The sequence below is a fragment of the Phacochoerus africanus genome, chromosome 16 (genome assembly GCF_016906955.1).
Source record: "Phacochoerus africanus isolate WHEZ1 chromosome 16, ROS_Pafr_v1, whole genome shotgun sequence".
In the NCBI taxonomy this organism is placed as follows: domain Eukaryota; kingdom Metazoa; phylum Chordata; class Mammalia; order Artiodactyla; family Suidae; genus Phacochoerus; species Phacochoerus africanus.
This window is the reverse complement of record NC_062559.1, coordinates 6,924,694-6,945,928: the sequence shown is the minus strand read 5'-3', so window position 1 is coordinate 6,945,928 and position 21,235 is coordinate 6,924,694. Positions and strand designations below refer to the sequence as shown.

The 21,235-nt window shown below is 52.4% G+C and overlaps 1 protein-coding gene across 2 annotated transcripts in view; it reads left to right on the top strand.

Moving 5' to 3' along the window:
- Positions 1 to 846: 846 nt before the first annotated feature.
- The window catches only part of CLCN1 (chloride voltage-gated channel 1), a 38,926-nt gene continuing 18,537 nt past the window's right edge, over positions 847 to 21,235 (top strand). The window contains exons 1-12 of one of the 2 annotated variants that reach the window (XM_047763491.1): positions 847 to 1,982; positions 5,246 to 5,366; positions 5,771 to 5,902; positions 6,474 to 6,602; positions 7,089 to 7,222; positions 8,584 to 8,661; positions 9,679 to 9,757; positions 16,030 to 16,155; positions 16,793 to 16,877; positions 17,089 to 17,190; positions 17,772 to 17,856; positions 18,403 to 18,552. In XM_047763491.1, coding sequence (XP_047619447.1) covers positions 1,803 to 1,982; positions 5,246 to 5,366; positions 5,771 to 5,902; positions 6,474 to 6,602; positions 7,089 to 7,222; positions 8,584 to 8,661; positions 9,679 to 9,757; positions 16,030 to 16,155; positions 16,793 to 16,877; positions 17,089 to 17,190; positions 17,772 to 17,856; positions 18,403 to 18,552 — 1,401 coding nt within the window. In that variant the 5' untranslated portion in view covers positions 847 to 1,802. The remainder of the gene's footprint in view (positions 1,983 to 5,245; positions 5,367 to 5,770; positions 5,903 to 6,473; positions 6,603 to 7,088; positions 7,223 to 8,583; positions 8,662 to 9,678; positions 9,758 to 16,029; positions 16,156 to 16,792; positions 16,878 to 17,088; positions 17,191 to 17,771; positions 17,857 to 18,402; positions 18,553 to 21,235) is intronic. The other variant, XM_047763490.1, reaches the window with a different exon arrangement.

Sequence of the window (21,235 nt, the reverse complement as noted above, 5' to 3'; positions counted from 1 at the left end):
GAGCTGCATCTGGGACCTACACGATGGGTCACAGCAATGCCAGATCCTTTCACCCACTGAATGAGGCCAGGGATTGAAGCCACATCTTCATGGATACTAGTTGGGTTCGTTACTGCTGAGCCACAATGGGAACTCCCAGTTTTTACTCTTTCGTCTTTTTTTTTTTTTGCTATTTCTTTGGGCCGCTCCTGCGGCATATGGAGGTTCCCAGGCTAGGGGTCGAATCGGAGCTGTAGCCACCGGCCTACACCAGAGCCACAGCAACGTGGGATCCGAGCCACGTCTGCAACCTACACCACAGCTCACGGCAACACCGGATCGTTAACCCACTGAGCAAGGGCAGGGACCAAACCCGCAACCTCATGGTTCCTAGTCAGATTCGTTAACCACTGCGCCATGACAGGAACTCCAAATCTTCTCTGTTTCTAAAGCCCCCTTCCCAAAGAATGTAATTGCACTTTGGCACTCTGTGATCTTTTGTTTTTGTTTTGCCTTTTAGGGCCGCAAGCACGGCCTAGGGAAGTTCCCGGACTAGGAGTTGAATCAGAGCTGCAGCTGCCAGACCCGAGCCGAGTCTGCACCCTACACCACAGCTCACAGCAATGCCAGCTCCTTAACCCACTGATCAAGGCCAGGGATGGAACCCGCATCCTCATGGATACTCGTTGGGTTTGTTCCCGCTGAGCCATGACAGGAACTCCCATAACGTTGTTTCTGTAGTGAAGAGTTCACAGGGAAAAGACTGTCCTAGGAAAAGTGGTTTTAAAAAAGTGCGATGCCAGATGGAGTAGCTTGGCCTTGGCCAAAAATTATTTATTGACCTGAAAAGGGAAGAATAGCAGAGTACTTCCCTGTCATCTTTTATGTTGTCGGACTCATCACGAGCAACGCCCACTCCCTTCCCTCCCTGGCGTCCCCCGTTCCCACTTCCCCTTCTCCCCTGTTATCTAACCTGCGCTGACAGGCTCCCAAGGGCTGCTCCACAGTCTAAGTGGAAGCTCAGCCCTCCCTGTACATCCAGGCTGCGGCGTGGCGGGCATGTATCAGTCTGGGACGTGGGAGAAATGCCAGAAGCCAAGGCTATTGCCCTCTGCCCCACACCCAGCGGGTGATAAAGTGGGGTCAAGGGCATGGCCCCAAAGCATCACTGGCAGCCTCTGGCAGACAGAAAAGGCAGCGCTGGAGGAGAAAACTCACCACTGGTTGGATTGGGGAGCTGGTCCGACCGATGAGGAGTAAACTGGAGGAAGATACAGAGCTGGGAGCCACCCCACAGGGACTGGTGGCGGACAGGTGCCAGCTGCTCCCCCAGGTGAGCCCCTCCCCCTCCGCCCCCTGAGTTTCCAGACCCTAGAGGCACGCCATCTGGCTCTCCAGTCCTCACCTCCGAAGGGATGCAGAGGTGCAGTCTGGGGAGCAGACAGGTTTGAAGAGGGCATGTGAACCGGTTTCCCATCCTGGTCTGGGAGGTATTTATAGAGGGACCGGTGGCTTGGGACTAGAAGCCTCCTGGTGACTAAGGAGGGGGACAGTGCTGCTGGCCCCGCTGAGGGAATTCCCTGTGGGGCTGCCCCGCAGGTTCTCGTCCCCACCCCTCCCCCGCACGGCTCTCACACCTGCTTCGACCCCAAGCAGATCAGATGTGGCAATGGGGGGGTCATGTGACGGCGAGATGGCTATAAATAGCTGGGGGTGGGCATGCTGCCCCAGACGCCTTGGGGACAGGCAGGAGGACCGGCCTAAGGAGCTGTACTGCGGGGAGGGCGGGGGCCAGCAGGCCGAGGCCTGGCCGGGGAGGGAGCATGGAACCCTCTGAGTCCCAGCGGCGTGGGCGCGAGCAAAGCTGGTGGGGCAGTGCCCCCCAGTACCAGTACATGCCCTTTGAACACTGCACCAGCTACGGACTGCCCTCTGAGAACGGGGGCCTTCAGCACAGGCTCCGGAGGGATGCGGGACCCCGACCCAGTGCCCACCCCACACAGGTAAAGTCCTCAAGGGTGGGAGTGGGGGAGGGGGCGGGGGGTTTGAGGGGACTTTGAGGAGAGGGCTGTGCGTGCCATGGATTGGGGGAAATGAGCGAAAAGAGGGAGCAGTGTGATCTTTTTAGTTTCAAGTACACGGTAACATGTCCAAAATATGGACATTCTGCAAAGGTCTGGCTTCAGCTAAGTGCGCACTTGTGTGAGACACTCGGACTTTTAACACAAGGTTTACCAACAGAGCCCCTGGATCCTGTGGGGAAGCAGCAGAACCCCACACGCACGACAGGCTCGTGCTTACATAACCCACACGAGGTGACTGGCAGGGAAGCCCACACCTCTGCGTGTGTGAGTTGACACACGCTCACCTGCATGCGGACACCTCCAGACGAGCCCCTCCCCGACCCCACCAGAACACACACACCAACACCCCTGCAAAAGGCAGAAGAGGGGCGGGATAAGTGGCGAAAAGGGACTGAATTGCACATCAGGGTCCCGTCAGCAGGAGAAATGTGATCAAACCTTCATGCGGGGATTAATCAAGTCAGAACCTATGAAGGGGGCAGGTCCAGAGATATGACCCCGGTGAGAGGGGCTCGTGAACAAGTTGGGGGTGTCCAGGAATGAATATCCTCCAGGGGCTTGGAGGCATCTCGGCAAGGACAGCAGGATGGGGGCTGCTGGGACAGGTGGGAGCTTGTCACGTGAATACACAGATGATGATTACCGGGTGGACGTGCATGTGGAGCAGCACTGGATGGAACCTGTTGGGGGAACAGGAAATCGGCATTTAGAAGAGTTTTAACCAGCAAGGGGGCAGATTGCAGCTCCTTGTTTCGGGGTCTGGCCAGGACTGGGAAGCTGAGGGGCTGGACTGGGCTGGTGACCTCAGCTTAGGGGTCGAGAGGATTCACGTCTCCGTCCTGGTCCATCCCTGGTGGGGGGGCCGAGGGCAGCCCCGGAGCATGAGTTGGGGGTGGGGACCTGAAAGCCAGGGGGGCTCCAGTGGTGAGTCAGAGGGGACTTCCTGGAGGAGGGAGGGCCTGAAACACTGTGCCAGGGGCGGACAGGAAGCCCTCTTTTGGAGTTCCTGTTGTGGCTCAGCAGGTTAAGGACCCAACACTGTCTCTGTGAGAATGTGGGTTTGATCCCTGGCCTCGCTCAGTGGGTTAAGGATCTGGCATTGCCGTGAGTTTCAGCGTAGGTCACAGATGCGGCTCAGATCTAGTGGCGTAGGCCTCAGCTGCAGCTCCAGTTCAACTCTTGGACCAGGAACTTCCATATGCCAAGGGTGCATCCGTTTAAAAAAGACCTCTTCTCATAGCCACGTACATGTCACCATGTATACAATCTGGGTGGGGCAACGAATTGAGTAAAGGTGTAGCCGTGGAACCTTCTGGCGACAGGGAGAAAACCAGACACACCAGTGTAAGACTCCCCGTTGGACAGGAATGCCGAAGTGACTTGGGAAGTCAGGGTGGGCTGGTTTCCACAGGGCCCTGGAAGCAAAGAGGAGTTTAGACTTACGTGTTTCTCTGTTTAAATTTTCTTATGGGAAATTTCAAACTAACACAAAAGTGGAGGAGTTCCCTGGTGGCTCAGCGGGTTAAGGACCCAGTGTTGTCACGGTGGTGGCTCAGGTTGCTGCTGTGGTACGGGTTCGATCCCTGGCCCCGGAACTTCCACATGCTGCAGGCATGACCCAAGAGGGAAGAAAAATGTAAAGAGAACAATGTAATGAATTCCCGAGTGCCCCTTGCCCAGTGACAGTTATCAGTATTTTGTTGCAATCAGTTCATCAATCTGCCCATCCCCAGCCTCAGCCTTCCAGACACTGGTGCTTTTGTTACGGCGTCCAGACTCTTTCAGGCTAGACTTCTCCCTCCCCTCCCAGCCCTGCCTAGCTGGTGAGTCCTGGTCCAGCCAGCAGAGATTTGGCTCTTTGGAGTGTTTCACAGCCCGGGTTTGGAACGGGCACCCCCTTCGCATCGCCACTGGCCTGGGACCCCAGCGAGCTGAGGCAGCCGTGGAGGGATGTTTGCTGGTCCCCGAGGGGCGTGTCTTCTCTTGGGTCCCAGGTAGGGCGCAGAGGGAAACTAACCTCATCCCAGAAGGCGAAAAGGCTGTGAGCAGAGAGTTCATGTCTGCCTGTCCAGGACTCAGCCGTAAAGTCTGCTGCTCATATTGTGAAATCAGATCTCTTCTACCCAGGCTCTCCCAGAACCAGCAACATGGCCTGGCCTGACCCTGGCCCCAGAGGACAGAGTTAGTGCAGTGGGGGTGGGGCAGCCTAAAAGGAGTCAGAGACCTTGCACACACGTGTGTGTGCACACGCACACACACACACACACACACAGGCTCCATTTGGGGATGGGAGTGGAGGGCTATCAGATTGGAGGGCTGCTGCTCTGCCCGCTTCACGTTTTGGTGAGCATCTGATTACCTTGCTCTGGATAGAAGTGGACTGCCTTGCCTTATGGGGGCTGGGTCCTCTAGGTGCATACAAGCGTGAGGAGGGGAGGCGGATGGGCTTCCTCTGGGCCTGGCAGAGCATCTGAGGGGCCTCAAGTAAGGCTAGACACGCCAAGGCCAAGTGCAACCAAGAGTGTCACCTGCTAGTCTGTAACTGCTCACATGCTCCTCTTCACTCTCACCCTGTCCCTGTCCGGGGGGGGGGGCCTGGGGAAATGAGAGAGAAAGTGGCCGAGACACAGGAAGTAGTGACACATAAAACACCTCATTGACACGGAGGCCCAGTCTTAGCACAGTTCTTCTATCTCTACTTCAGAGCAGAAATTGGCCTCCCTGAGAGTTCCCATTGTGGTGCAGTGGAGACGAATCCGACTAGTATCCATGAGGATGTGGGTTTGATCCCTGGCTTTAATCAGTGGGTCGGGGACCTGGCGCTGCCATGAGCTGTGATGTAGGTTGCAGTCGCGGAGACGAATCCAACGAGGAACCATGAGGTTGCGGGTTCGATCCCTGGCCTCGCTCAGTGGGTTAAGGATCCGGCCTTGCCAGTTGAGCTGTGGTGTAGGTCGCAGACGTGGCTCGGATCCAGCACTGCTGTGGCTGTGGTGTAGGCCGGCAGCTGTAGCTCTGATTCAACCCCTAGCCTGGGAATTTCCAGGGCCGAGGGTGTGGCCCTAAAAAAGCAAAAAAAAAAAAAAAAAGCAAACGCTATTTGTATTTTTCTGGGGGTCTGTGAGTGTCCGTCTGTTTCTCTTGAACATCAGGAAAGATCTTTCCCATCTCCCTCTGTCCAGATTTATGGCCATCACAAAGAGCAGTTCTCAGACAAGGAGCCAGATGTGGGGATGCCCGAGAAGATGGGCTCCAGTTCTTCCGTGGACAGCAAGGATGAGGACCGCTATTCTAAATGTCAAGGTGACGGGGACTGGGGCATAAAGGCATCCGGGATGGAAGGGGGTTCAGGGGCTAGGACATGGGCCCGGAAGTCCCCCTGCCTACACTTCCCTCTGCACTGTCCCCACACACACCCCCCGAAGCCCTCCTCCAAGGACCGAGGAAAAGACCCAGCTCCCATCTCCCCCTCACGCCGCCTTCCTGCTGTCCCTCCCGCACAGCCCCAAGTAACAGGAGTCTAGAAAGGAATCGAGCAGCCCATGGGGAATTGGACTTTGGTGCCTTGCGAAGGGCAGAGAGGTGAGGGGAGACTCAGGGACTGAGACGTACAGACAAGACCCTGAGGGCCCAGCACCTCCCCAGTCCTCAGCCACACACACAGCAGTGACTGCTCACCCGATCCGCTTCACTCTCTGTCTTCCTAGGTTGCATCCACCGAATGGGACTTGTAGTGAGAAGAAAATTAGGGGAAGACTGGATCTTTTTGGTGCTTCTGGGGCTACTAATGGCTCTGGTCAGCTGGTGCATGGATTATGTCAGTGCCAAAAGCCTTCAGGGTAGGTTAACCCGGCCCTTTGTCCTCGGCCCTCCCCTCACTGTGGCTGTTCTAGAGTTTCGACCCAGGGTAAGCTGATGGGGGTTGGGGGGGCACATATGAGACCAGGGGTGACTCTGGCCCAGGATAAGACCAGACCCAGATCCATTCTTCCTGCCCCTCTCATCTGCTACCAGCCAAGCTGCGGGGTGCCCAACTTGTCCCAGTTTTCTTCAGACTTTCCAGTTTGGGCAGCTGGACATGTCTGGAGTCCCAGGAACCTCTCAGTGCCCAGTAAAACGGGGCGAGTAGGCACCATACGACCTCTAACGATGCACCCACTGAGTGTGGTTGGCTGCCCCGCTGGGGACTTGACTGCCTGCAAGTGGTGGGGACCTGAATGGGCCACACCACCTCCCCCAGCTGAGATGCCCCACATGTGAAAGAGAACAGTGCCGTAGTGTCATCTCCAAGGTCAAATGGGACAGCCCTGAAGGGAGCACACTCCTAGCATGCTGTCCTGTGCTGCAGGCATGGGGGTGGCCGTGACATGCCACCCAGATGGGACTGAGCCCAGATGCCTGTCTCTGCAGCCTACAAGTGGACCTACTACCAGATGCAGCCCAACCTGCCTCTGCAGTTCCTGGTCTGGGTCACCTTCCCCCTCGTCCTCATCCTCTTCAGCGCCCTCTTCTGCCACCTCATCTCTCCTCAGGCTGTCGGTGAGAACTTCCCAGATCCCACGCTGTGATGCATCAACATAACCCCCAAAGCATCACTGGCCTGTGGACCGCGAACTTCCCTCCCTCCCTCTCCCCCTCCCCCCTCCCTCCCCCAACCCCCTGACAGCCCTTTCTCGGCTCTGCCATTGTCCTCCCAGGCCCCCACTGTCTGGATGTCCATCTCCCTTTAACCTCCAGCTTGAACCTGCACAGAATCTTTTTCTTTTTTTATGGCTGTACCTGCAGCATATGGAGGTTCCCAGGCCAGGGGTCAAATGAGAGCTGTAGCCGCAGCCACAGCCACAGCAATGTGGGATCCTAGCCACGTCTGTGACCCACACCACAGCTCAAGGCAACACCACATTCTTTAATTCACTGTGTGAGGCCAGGGATTGAACCCGCATCCTCATGGACGTTCGTCGGGTTTGTTACCGCTGAGCCACAACGGGAACTCCTCCACGGGATCATTTTTAAAAACCCTTTTAGGCTCTGGAATCCCTGAAATGAAGACCATACTTCGCGGGGTTGTCCTGAAGGAATACCTCACCCTCAAGGCCTTTGTGGCCAAGGTTGTGGCCCTGACTGCGGGGCTGGGCAGTGGCATCCCCGTGGGGAAGGAGGTAGGACGCCAGCTACTAAGGGGTGAGCTGGGCAGGGCCGAAGGCAGAGGGCGGTGGTGGGGGCTGTGGGGGGCGTGGGGAGGGGTGGAGGGAGGGGGATAGTCCATGGGGCAGGCATGGGAGCCAGGGCCAAGGGTCATTCCGAAGGGGAGGGACATGGGAGGGTCCTTGTGCTGGGTCACAATGACAGAAAACAGAACTGGAGTGTCTTAGAGCAGAATCTCGCATCCTGGGCACTGTTGGTGTTTGTGGCTGAGTACCTCTTGGTACTGGGGAACCATGTGGACATTAGCAGCCTCCATGGCCTTACTCCCACGTGCCGGTAGCAGCCCCCCACCCCCATATGACAGCCAGAATGTCTCCAGACATTACCAAATGTCCCCTGGAGGCAAAATCTACCCCCCAGCCGAGAACCACTGCCTTAGAGATAATGTAGACAAATGCTGCGAAAACTGAGACCTAAAAGAGGCTTTTTTCAAGGTTATGCTTTCTGTTTGTTTGTTTGTTTTGTCTAGGGCTGCACCTGCAGCATGTGGAAGCTCCCAGGCTAGGGGTCGAATAGGAGCTACAGCTGCCGGCCTGCGCCACAGCCACAGCAACGCCAGATCTGAGCCACATCTGCCACCTACACCACAGCTCACGGCAACTCGGATCCTTGACCCACTGAGTGAGGCCAGGGATCGAACTGGCATCCTCATGGATGCCCGTCAGGTTCTTAACCACTGAACCACAAAGATGCTTCACCCACAGAACCTCAAAGTCATGCTATGTGAGCTCTTGCTCCACTGCAGCCAGAGTCATCTTTTCAAAAGTGCACTCAGGAAGGTCTGGGCTCTGCTCAGGAGCCTTTCAGGGCTGTCCATTGCTCCTCTTCCCAGGGCCCAGGGAACCTGTGGTGATCTGGCTCCTCGGTCTGGGCTCCTCTCCTCCCAGGCTGCCCGTCCTTCCCTGTGCCTGAGTGAGGAGGTACTTCCTGCCCCCCTCCAGGGGCTCCCGCCCTTGCTGTTCCCTCTGTCTGGAACAGCCTTCTTTTCACACTGTGTGGCTCATGCCCTGAGTTCACTCGAGGCCCTACTCATTTGTGACCTTCCCACCCCTCCCTAGTTGTCCTGCCTCTCCCTCCTCTTACCCTCCCTCCATGTCTTCATTCTCTGAATTGATAACAGGCTGCCTTTTCCTCTCTCTCTTTCCCGGGATTGAAACTGTGTGAAGGCAGAATTCCTATCCCACTCGTTGCCTGTATTTCCGGCTCCCGGTACAGTGCCTGGAGCAACCAATGTGGTCCAGAAATGCCACCAAGCCCTCCGTCTTGCCTCTCCCCCGTCCCGGCCCCTGACCCCTTGTCCCCTCCTCTCTCCCAGGGCCCTTTTGTCCACATTGCCAGCATCTGCGCTGCTGTCCTCAGCAAGTTCATGTCGGTTTTCTGTGGGGTGTATGAGGTAAGGCGGAGAAGGTAGAATGCGGCGGGGCTGCCTGCTCGGAGTGTGGGGTAGGGCTGCCTTGGCTCTGGGTTGGCTGTGATGCTGAGCCGGGCACTGAGCTAACCACGCTCCCGCCTCCCCCGCGCACATCCCCGGCGCCGCCCGCTCCAGCCGCACGAGGCCGCTGTTGAGCCTGTGCGGTCCCGGGACGCCCCTCCCTTCCTGATCCCAGCCCCGCGCCTGGGGGTCCGCACGTGTTCCCGCTCCTCGGCACCCCTGTGTCAGTTTCCCTCCAAAGCAGCCCCGTCCCTTTGTCATTCCCGGTCTCCCCCCCTCCCGACCCCTCGCGCACTTGCCGCCCCAGCCCTCCAGCCGTCTGGTCGCTCGCTTCTCTGTTGCAGACCGTGCCTGGGCAGCTTGATCTCCTGGTGTCGGCCTGCGCGGTGGGCGTGGGATGCTGCTTTGCCGCCCCCGTCGGAGGCAAGTCCCCCTTCCTTGCTACCCCGGTGGTCTGAGCACGACTCGCAAGGGAGGGTTTGGGCTGCCACCAGCTTGGGGGTGGAGAGGGGACTGATGGGTGGGCCTTCAAAGAGTGACCCTGATCACAGCCCCTGGTCTCCAGGCATCCACGCTTTTTTTAACCAGAGGGCTGTGTGTTCTTTTGAGGTTGGTGGCTATTTTTGCCGGCTTTATTGCTGCTGAAGTCCTTCCCTGTCTGTCTTGCTATTGACATTTCTTGCCCTAATTGTCCCCGGCTTGAGCCCCTCTCTGATGATCATTCATTGGCTTACCTGCCTTCCGTATATTTGATTTCATTTTCTGTGTTTGGCTTCGCGCTATGAAGTTACTTCCTCTTTGCCGAACTAACGAACTTTCTCTTGGCCTGGGGACGGCAGGGGGACATGGGCCTCTATGACTCCCCGTGGCTTAAGCCTCTCCTTCTGCCTTACTCCCCATCCTCACCTCCTCTCCTTTCCTCTTCTGCCCCCCTCCTGTCCCTCCCATCTTGTTCTCTGTCTGTCTCTCCCCTAGTAGCAGCCATACTATTACACTGACATGCTGACGGTGGGCTGTGCCGTAGGAGTCGGCTGTTGTTTTGGGACACCACTTGGAGGCAAGTGATCTACCCCCCTCTGCATCCATCCATTTGGCTGATCTCCCAAAAACGGCTCCCAAAACCGTTTTTGTCAGCATCCCCAAGCATGAGTACTATCAGTTAAAACAAGAGTATTGCAAGATGAACTTTTTCTGAGCATTTACCATGTGCCGACCATGTTCTATGGACGTGACATCCATTCCTGCCCAGAGCCGTGTGAGCTGGACATTAAGGCAGAGAGAGAGGAGAGATAAGGGGCCTGAGCAAGGTCGGCCTGCTAGTAAATGGAATAGCCAGGAAGGAAAACTGAGGTGACTTCTGTGCTTCCCCAGCTTATATGAAAACCTTTCTAAAACATTGAAAAATAAAGCCTCGCTCAGTGAGTTAAGGATCCGGCACTGTCGAGAGCTGTGGGGTAGGTCGCAGGTACGGCTTGGATCTGACGTTGCTTTGGCTGTGGTGTAGGCTGGCGGCTACAGCTCTGATTCGACCCCTAACCTGGGAACTTCCATATGGTGCAGGTGCGGCCCTAAAAAGCAAAAACAACAACAACAAAACCCAACCAAATAATAATAATAATAAAACCTTTTTTTTTTTTTTTTTTTTGCTTTGTAGAGCTATAGTGCATATGGAAGTTCCCAGGCTAGGGATGGAATTGGAGCTATAGCTGCTGGCCTACACCGCAGCCACAGAAACATGGAATCCGAGCTGAGTCTGTGACCTACACCACAGCTCACGGCAATGCCAGATCCAGATTCTTAAGCCACTGATCGAGGCCAGGAATTGAACCTGCATCCTCATGGATACTAGTCAGATTCATTTCCGCTGAGCCATAACAGGAACTCCTAAAACCTTTTCATATTGTTGGATTTTGCTCTTCACTTAATTACATCTCCTAGCCAGGGACTTCTGCGTACGTATGTTCCTGTTCTCTCCCCCTCTCTCTCTTTTGTTGGCCGTGCCTGTGGCATCTAGAAGTTCCCCAGCCAGGGATAGATCCTGAACCACAGCAGTGACAATGCCATATCCTTAACCCACTGAGCCACCAGGGAACTCCTTTTTTCCTCTCTCTTGAATCATTTTTTTTTTTATTGACATATAATGTGGAGTTCCCTTCGTGGTTCAGCGGTTAACGAATCCAACTAGGAACCATGAGGTTGTGGGTTCGATCCCTGGCCTTGCTCCGTGGGTTAAGGATCTGGCGTTGCCATGAGCTGTGGTGTAGGTCGCAGACGCGGCTCGGATCCCACGTTGCTGTGGCTCTGGTGTAGGCTGGCAGCTACAGCTCCTATTGGACCTCTAGCCTGGGAACCTCCATATGCCGTGAGTGCGGCCCTAGAAAAGACAAAAAGACAAAAAAAAAGAAGAAGAAGAAGTATAATGTACTATGCACTTTCTTCTTCAAGGGAAGACTTACCTTGGTTGTGTGTTAAGGACATGGGAGGTTAGGTGGACCTTATTTAGATTAATGGTCAGCTTTAAATGAGGACTACAGATGAGAATTAAAGGGTCATTATTCTTTGACAGCAAGTTAAAGTTGAGTTTAGCTCTTCCTACAAGTATGAAACAAAGGGCAGCCTTTCAGATTATTTTCCTTGTCCTGGATGACTAACATGTGGGTGTGGTCAGAGAAAGCAGTCATATCTGTTTATTTACCCATTGATAACAGTTGTAACCAGGTTAACAGAGCAGGGATATAGAGATCATTCATCAGATCCACTGGCCATAAAAAGGACACCATGTTGACAATGGGAGAGACAAAACTGCAGAAAAACATATGCTTTCTAAATGCACCAGCTGTCAGAGGTATCCTTCAATTGTGAAAATGTAATCGGCCCTTTCATAGAGGAGTCTTCAGGAAGCTAAAATGACTTGGCTCCGGACTGATAAATGGAGAAGCATTTACAGTTAATGAAAATGTAGCATGCTGTCTTGGACTGACAGCGCACCAGTGCACAGCATAGGGAAGTCAGGTCAGCAAAGGCATCAGCCAGCATCCTGTTTGCACTTCCGTTGTCAGCTCTTGTCATTAAAGTCATTAGTCCCCAGCAGTGAAGGGCAGTGCATTAGAATCCGTGCACACATTAAATGTTCACTCGAACATTTCTACCCACTTTCGCCTTTATTTTGTCTTTCACCTTGCAAATCCAGCAGGGGGGCAAACAGACCATCACAGCCCACTCAGAGGAGCATCCCAGTGGCAGCCTGGGCAAAGTGAAAGGAACACAGTGAAGGCGTTATATTCTGGAGGGAGGAGAGAGCATTGCTCTGTTGAGATGTAAAGGACTAGAATTTCCATAGGTGAACGTCGCTAGAGGATACAGGGAGGAAGGGCAGGAAGTGAGGGTGGACAGGTACACAGGGGCTGAATCATGAAGTTCCTCATAGGAAATATACAAGAATGTAGATTTCACTCTCTAGGTGAGAATTTGCCCAAATGTGTGTGTGTGTGTTTTAATGCAATGAATTTTATTACATTTATAGTTGTACAATGATCATCACAACCCAGTTTTACAGCATTTGCATCCCAAACCCCCAGCCCCCAGCCCCCCCACCCCCAACCTGTCTCCTTTGGAAACTGTAAGTTTTTCAAAGTATGTGAGTCAGTATATGTTCTGCAGAGAAGTTCATTGTATCCTTTTTTAAGATTCCACATGTAAGTGATAGCTTGTGACATTGGTGTCTCGCTGTGTAGCTCACTTTATTTAGCATAATTTCGAGATCCATCCACGTTGCTGCCAATGCCATTATTTCATTCCTTTTTACGGCTGAGTAATATTCCACTTCGTATATGTACCACATCTTTATCACTCCTCTGTTGATGGACATTTAGGTTGCTTGGCTATTGTATATCGTGCTGCAGTGAACACTGGGGTACATCTATCTTTTTGGATCAGGGTTTTCTCCAGATAGTGCCCAGGAGTGGGATGTCCAAATGTGTTTTACAGAACACAGTTCTTCATGGGGTTAGCAGATAGTACTAATAAGGTAACAGTGTTCCAAGATCAGATAAGTTGGAAAATATTGTGTTAAACACATAGTTTTTCCAACTGGAAGAGTTATCAGAGCATTTGCAATGCTGACATGCATTGTGAGTTCCCCAAATGTGGCTGAAATTCAGCATTTCCTACAGGATCTTTGGCAAGGACCTTCTTCGGGGACTCACAGTATCTCAGACCTGGCCTTGAGAAATGCTGTCACGAACGGGGGCCATGGACGAATTTTGAACAAGGAAGTGCTGTGGCCAGCTTTGGCAGCTATGTGCGGGATAGAACTGGCCTGTGGATTAACGGGATTTATCCAAGATTAACAAGAAAGACTATTGTCACAGTCCCGATGCTAGATGATGAGAGAGTGGACTGGGCAGAGGCAGAAGAGAGAACAGGATGGTATATACGGGAGATAGAAAATAAAAGGGATGGGACCGGCTGGCTGACTCGTATGAGGATGTGAAAGGTAAGAAAGGAAGATGCATCCCGGCTGGGTTCAAATTTGACAGCAAGGAAAATCGGGCACGTGGTGATGCTGCAGGCAAGATAGGGACTCTAGGAAGTGAAACAGGTCTGGGGCAGTTGATAATTGCACTTTGACTATGGACAGTGAGGTCAGAGAGGCAGCTGGGTTGCTGAGACGGAAGTTGCGGAACGGAGCCGAAAGCCTGGCTTTGTTAACCAGTAGCATGGAGGTGGTAGCTGAAGACCTGGGCATCAGTGCAGGTGAGGAAATGTGCCTGTGAGCAGCAAGAGACCAAGGCCAAGGCGTTGGCTCGGGCAGAGGCAAAGGCACCAGAGGGCAGGCCCGAGAGGAGCCTCCCGGGTAGAAAAGAGAGCCATACTGCGGCACCCAAGAGACGAGAGAGTTTCCAAATGCTGTTTGTGTATTTAGTGCTTTGTTTCCTCTTAGCAGCACATTTTCTGTTTGGCTCCGGCGAATATTAAAATTAGCTCGCATCCCGAAGCACACAGTGACAGACTGTTAGAGACAGTGTCCCAGAACCACTTCCCGAGAAAGAAAATCTAGACTTAGGATTTCCAAAACTGAGTGGTAAAATATTCAGAAGTTGAATAGTTTACACCCGACATGTCAAAGCTGACTTCGGTTTTGTTCCTGGTAAAGAAAGGGAGAGACCTGCTCCCCCACCCCCACGAGACTCCCCCACACTCTCAAATCCTCCTTTTAGGCCAAGGAGGCAGCTGCGGCCCCTGATGAGATGTGAGGAGCAGGGACCAGGGCTGGTTGGCAAAACTCTGCCTGCCCCAGAGTCCCCGTTTCCCGTTCTGAAATTCCACCGTTTATTCTCTTCTGCTCTCTTTCTTCCTTCCCTCTCCCCCCCCTTCCCCCTCCTTCCTTCCTCTTCCCTCCCCCTCTGTTCATCCAGAGACCAGGCATTGAGCCCTGATTATGTACCCGGCACTCTGTTAGGTGTTGGGGTCCAAGGAAGTTTCAGTCCCAGGGGGTCTCAGAGCGGTAACTAAAGAACCCCTGTCTGAAAGTGGTTAGTGCTCTGATGGTCCGGAAATCCGAGAGACCAAGGTGGAGGAGGGATGTTTTCACCTGTGGAAGGGGATCGGGCTGACCATTAGGAAGCCCCCGCCCCAATTCAGCAGCTGCTCCTCCAGGGGCCAACCACCAGGCCACCATTTCCGGGGTATGCATGACTTCCTGTCACTGTCGACTGTCACCTACGGAAGAGGGCGCTGGGGCCCTGGGCGATCCAAGAGATGTGACTTTGGAATCTAGAAGAGGGAGAAGAAAATGGCTCGGAGGCGAGGTGTCACTTGAAGGGGGAAGCAGATCGGAGGCTTGGGCCGGCCAGCAGCCGTTGCCGTGGAGAGCAGGGGAGAGGAGCGGTACCTGGTGCAAGGGCTTTCCTGGGCCCCAGCCTCTTCTTCCATTAATCAGGCGCCGCCTTTCCGTCTTCCCTCCTCATTTCTGGTCAAGGTGAGGCGTAGCCAGGTGTTAGGGAAATCTCTCGTCAGTTTTACTTGGCATCCAATCTCTGTCCCCTCCCTTAAGCTTGATATACTTAAAGTTTATTTTCTTCACAGCTCTCGAGTCTTATCTTTTATGCCCTTATTAGCCTCCTTAACTTTGTTTCTTTTTTTGTTTGAGAGCGGCACCTGCGGCACACGGATGTTCCCAGGCCAGGGGTCGAATCAGAACTGCAGCTGCCACCCTGCACCACAGCCACAGCAATGCGGAATCAGAACTGCATCTGCGACCTACACCACAGCTCATAGCGACACTGGATCCTTAACCCATTGAATGAGGCCAGGGATCAAACCCTCATCATCATGGATGCCAGTCAGGTTCACTATGCACTGAGCCACAATGGGAACTCCTCAGTCAGATTTTTAATAATAATTTTTTAAAACAATATGGATAAATCTTCTTTCTTTTCTTGGACTCTTGAGTACTCAGCTCTCCCCAAACCCTTTCTTATTTGTTTTTCTTTTCTTTTTTCTTTCTTTCTTTCTTTTTTTTTTGTCTTTTTGCCATTTCTTGGACCGCTCCCAGGGCATATGGAGGTTCCCAGGCTAGGAGTCTCATCGGAGCTGTAGCCACCGGCCTACGCCAGAGCCACAGCAAGGCGGGATCTGAGCCACGTCTGCAACCTACAGCTCACGGCAACGCCAGATCCTTAACCCACGGAGCAAGGCCAGGGATCGAACCCACAACCTCATGATTCCTAGTCAGATTCGTTAACCACTGAGCCACAACGGGAACTCCTTTTTTTTGTTTGTTTTTGTTTTTGTTTTTGTTTTGCCTATTTGCTTTTCTGATTGCTTCCCTGTAGAGGTGCTCTACGGTATGTGAGGTGCAGAGGAGGAGGGAGGAGGGGTAGCAAGGTGTGGTAAGGACAGTCCCTGTGCGTCCTGTGCTCTGCACCCGCTCTGGATGCTTTCTCTCTGGTGACGTCTCTGCAGAAATCTTTCAATGACATTGAAATCCCCACAGATGTCAGACACCGGTGAATCCCCCCCAGCCCTGCTTTCCACGGGATGGCGAGGGCACAGCCATCCCCCCCTCAGGTTTGGTGGGTAGCCCCCCTCGTTTTCCGTCCTCTCTGTGTATCATGGAGCCACATCCATGGCCTGCCAAAAACTGCCAGCACGAGCAGGTATATTGTTTAGAGCATGGGGCACTCCAGGAGGTCATCACTTCCCACGACCGACGGCTTCCCCTTGTGATTCTCGTATCAGCAAGAGCGCCTCAGGTCCCCGGGGTCAGGGTGTAGGGGCGAGCCTGACACTGCTGCCTGTGCCTGACCCCACTTCCTTGCCCTACAGGAGTGCTGTTTAGCATCGAGGTCACCTCTACCTACTTTGCCGTAAGGAACTACTGGCGAGGATTCTTTGCGGCCACGTTCAGTGCCTTCGTTTTCCGAGTGCTAGCCGTGTGGAACAAGGATGCTGGTAACCGGGGAGCCCTGGAGGGGGGAAATGAGGCCAGTTATGAGGCATGAAGGGATGCTCTGGGGGGGCGCAGCGCAGAGTACGAGTGGGTGGCATTACCAGGGATGTGGGAGGGAGGCCCTAGGGTGTAGGACAAGGGGAAAGGTCGTGGAGTCCAGGAGGGGTGTCTGTGCCAGTCGCCGTCATCAGAAAAAGGAAAGTAAGGAGTTCCCGTCATGGCACAGTGGTTAACGAATCCGACTAGGAACCATGAGGTTGCAGGTTCAAGCCCTGGCCTTGCTCAGTGGGTGAAGGATCCAGCGTGGCTGTGAGCTCTGGTGTAGGTCACAGATGCCTCTTGGATCTGGTGTTGCTGTGGCTCTGGCGTAGGCTGGTGGCTACAGCTCCGATTCAACCCCTAGCCTGGGAACCTCCATATGCCGAGGGAGCAGCCCAATAAATAGCAACAACAACAACAACAACAATAACACCAACAACAAAAAAAAGACAAAAAAAAAAGAAAAAGGAAAGTAAGAAGATAGATGAGGAAACTTTGACCCTGGAGGAAGCTCTAGTCCTTAAAGCTAATGACCTCGGCCCCTTCTCCGGGGGCTCCTGCGACGCCCCCACCGTGATCCTCGGCCTCTCCATCCTATAGTCACCATCACGGCTCTCTTCAGAACCAACTTCCGAATGGACTTCCCCTTTGACCTGCAGGAGCTCCCAGCCTTTGCAGCCATCGGGTCAGTGGGTTCGTCTGCTCTGGGAGTGGTGAGCCGGCCGGGGGCGGGTGTGGCTTTGGATTGGAAGGGGCCCAAGCTGGGAAGGTGGGGCGGGCTTGGACGACGAAGTGTAAATTCCTGGGGGGAGGTGGGTAGAAAGGGAAGTTTGTTTTCCAAACTCGGCCAGGTCCAAGGGGGTGAAGGTTTCATTCCGGCACGACTTCCCCCTCAGGATTTGCTGTGGCTTCCTGGGAGCTGTGTTTGTCTACCTGCATCGCCAGGTCATGCTCGGTGTCCGAAAGCACAAGGGCCTCAGCCAGTTTCTGGCTAAGCAGTGAGTCACCACCCTTCTGCTCTACCCATTTACTTTCCGGTTTTTCCAGGAGTTCCTCCCTTTTATTCTTTGTGGAAGGCGTTAAATGCCTTTAGGTGGTTTGTGATAAAATGCAGAAGCCCTGATAACTCTACTGGTGAGAGGTGTGGTTTCCCTTTTAAAGACTGCTTGTTGGGTGTTCCCCTCATGGCTCAGCGGAAAATGAATCTGATTAGGATCCATGAGGATGCGGGTTCAATCCCTGGCCTCACTCAGTGGGTTAAGGACGTGGGTTTGGCGTTGCCGTGAGCTGTGGTGTAGGTCACAGACGTGGCTTGGATCTGGCTTGGCTGTGGCTGTGGCATGGGCCGGCAGCTGCAGCTCTGATTCGATCCCTAGCCTGGGAACCTCCATATGCCTCCAGTGTGGCCCTAAAAAGCCAAAAAAAAAAAAAAAAAGAGAGAGAGACTGCTCGCTGGTGGAGAGAGTGCTAATGGCCTGAGACTGCGGTGGCCTACAGGAAGCTTTGGCTTCCCAGAGTCCAGTGTGGGGTCTGCTGTGGGTTGCCCAGTTTGGGTAAGGACTACTTCTGTCTTTTTCAGCCGCCTGCTCTATCCTGGAATCGTGACCTTTGTCATTGCCTCATTCACCTTCCCACCGGGAATAGGTCAATTCATGGCTGGAGAGGTCAGCTCCAAAGGGGGACCTCTGAGGGTAGGGGGACAGGTCACTACGCACATGACTGGGACGAACCCAGGACTGGGCCACCAGGATGAGAGGGAACAGCACAGATGTCCCTGAGGCTTCTGAGCATATATACTTTGGCCCAAGGATCACCTCTCTCCCTGAGAAAAAAAGCAGGAGGGACCCATGAAAATGAGATTGGGGAAGTTCCCATCCTGGCTCAGCGGTAATGAACCTGACTAGTATCCATGAGGACACGGGTTCGATCCCTGGCCTTGCTCAGTGGGTTACGGATCTGGTGTTGCTGTGAGCTGTGGTGTAGGTCATAGCTCAGATCCCGCATTGCTGTGGCTGTGGTGTAGGCCGGCAGCTGTAGCTCTGATTCAACCCCTAGCTTGGGAATGTCCATGTGCCATGGGTGCGGCCCTAAAAAGACCAAAAGAAAGAAAGAAAGAAAAGAGAAAATCAGCCCGGGATTCAGTTCTCTTGGAAAATGGAAGTCCCAAACATCCCTGGAGAACGGCTTCCTTTGGCTTCCTCCTCCCACAGTTGATGCCTCGTGAAGCCATCAGTACCCTGTTTGACAACCATACGTGGGTAAAACACGTGGGGGACCCCGAGAGCCTGGGCCGGTCGGCTGTGTGGATCCACCCCAACGTCAACGTGGTCGTCGTCATCCTCCTCTTCTTTATCATGAAGGTACCTCTCCCTGTACTCGGGACTCCCTGAGCGTCCGTGTTCAAGCCCAGCAAGCCGGGTTTGCGCAGGTAGGGAAGGGTGGGACGTCACTCGGTCCCTGCTCAACCGAAGAAGACATGGCTTGGAAAGCAGAGCAGAAGCAGTGGCCCCTTGGTAGACGTGAACAAACATCCATTCATGGCAACTCCGTGATGTTGCCATGATTATTATACCCCTTCTAAAGGTTCCCCGCGCTGAGTTCTTGAGCCATCACAGCAGTCAAGTGAGCAAGGACAAGACAGAGGGTAGCAATCCAGCTGCGGAAAAATCTCCGGAAAGTTAACCAGCTCCCCCCCACATGTTAGATAATTAGGTGCTTCATGCTCCATGTATCTGATTATCCATTTGCAGATGATTTTGCATATCCGTTTTTCCCCAGTCTAGTCGTTAATCTCTTTCCTAGAATTACGAAAGGGATAAAATATTTAAATCCATTTTATTAGCGACTGTAAATAATTTTTATAAATGTTATTCTTCTCTACTGAGGCTGTGGGGATTTTGCCATTTTCTTCCAACTTCAATTAGGAGACAAAAGCTCATCTCTTTTACATCCATTCTTTTTCTTATCTGTCCGTCAAAGATCCCACGTTTATAGATGTCTCACTTACTGCCTTATACAAGTGTGTTTTTATTGCCAATCCTGGTTGTAACATGTTATAATGCTGATTGCCCTTTTTTTCTCTTGATGATTGCCTTATTATTATTTTTATTTTATTTTATTATTTTTTTTTTTTTGTCTTTTTGCCATTTCTTGGGCCGCTCCCGGGGCATGTGGAGGTTCCCAGGCTAGGGGTCTAATCAGAGCTGTAGCCACTGGCCTACGCCAGAGCCACAGCAACGCGGGATCCGAGCCGCGTCTGCGACCTACACCACAGCTCACGGCAACGCCAGATCCTTAACCCACTGAACAAGGGCAGGGACCAAACCCGCAACCTTATGGTTCCTAGTCGGATTCGTTAACCACTGCGCCACGATGGGAACTCCAATTGCCTTATTATTAATAGTATGTTTTGCCTGAATAACCCCACAATTTTCCTCTGTATATTATGGCTCTCATTTGAAAGTCTGTCCACATTGAACTTTCATGTTTTTTAATACCTTGCTCTTATTCTTGAACTTATTGCTAATCTGTATTTCCCCAAGATATGAGTCATTGAGTTATACTGTAATAGCGGTAGTGGGTTCATTCTTTCAATAAATATTCTTAGGCACCTACTGTGTGCCAAATATCCAGTGCTTGTTTGTTGATCTTGATCATAGTCTCATGCTTATGTTTGAAAAAAATTATTTAAAAATTTCCTTCATGGATTTCACTGCTCTTTTAATGTGCTTGTCAGTGGGCTTATGGGTAGAGATACCAGGTATGTTCCTGTCCAGGTTCCCACACTATAATTACACTCTTAGGATGGGCTGTGGGTTTTTTGGAAGCTGTATTTTTGTATGTTCGTTCCCATTCCACTCCAAAAGGGCTAATCGGGTCTGTAGCATCCACGTTTTGCATACCCACTTTAGTAATTTGATCCGTTTCATCTCCTACTTCAAAAGATTTGTTGGTTTTTTTTGGGGGGTGGGGACAGGCCCGTGGCATATGGAAGTTCGTAGGCCGGGGATCAAACCCAAGCCACAGCAGTGACCCAAGCTGCTACGGTGACAGCACTGGATCCTTAACCAGCTGCGTCCCGAGAGAACTCCAAGATTTGATATTTTTATCATAAAGCAGGTCTCAATGTCTTATTAGCGATCTGGTTCTTGGACTTTTGTTACAGAGTTTATCTTCTCTAATTTATAAACTCCAACTTCCCGTAATTGGTTGTTGAGCCTACAAGCCCACCTGCAGTAAGCAAGTCCACATTTTGATGGCATCTCAGAGTTTCTTGTTCAATGATAATTACATTTTTCTGATACGCCTCTAGACTGAGCTCTATGGTAACTTGGGGATCACGTATGCTCTTGAAATGTTAGGCGCTGGAAATTTTTTGGAGATGGAAATTTCTGTATATATTTTCAACATTTCCTTCACACCTCACCTCACTTCCCCGGATTCCCACATATATATCTGGATTCCACTTCACAGATGAAAGTTTATTCTGAGAAACTTACTTGGATCATGTAGAAGGACTCAACTGCATGTCACGATTATTAGTTTCTCGCTGAGTTCCATCCTCAGGAGGGTGACATCATAAGGGAGTCAAGAAAAGAAACTCACACCCTTCTTGGGCCATATTCCAAGCCTAACTGTTTGCAGCAGGCTTGCACTATTCTGTAATGTTTGACTATAAAATGATTCACTGCTATAAATCCATGGTATTACCTAGTTATCACTGCTCCCAGCATTTCCACTGTTCTATCCTTGGACACAGAAGGAGATACCCTTTTTATTTCCAAAGGGTGGGCAATAGGCTACCCAGCCGAATTAAAACACAAAAGTTCCACGGTCTGATGTGAAATATAGCCTGTGTGGTCCTCTGGGAGTACCAAAGCTCGCGGGTAAGAGTCTCAGTTCAGCTCTTTTGTAACGTTGATGAGGGAACTTCCATCTTCTTCCATCTGAAGATGTAGGAAATACCATCCTGTTATAAGTCTGGAACTCTCACAATGCGCAGGAATGGAATTACAGCTTCTCGGTTCCTCTTTTCATACGTCT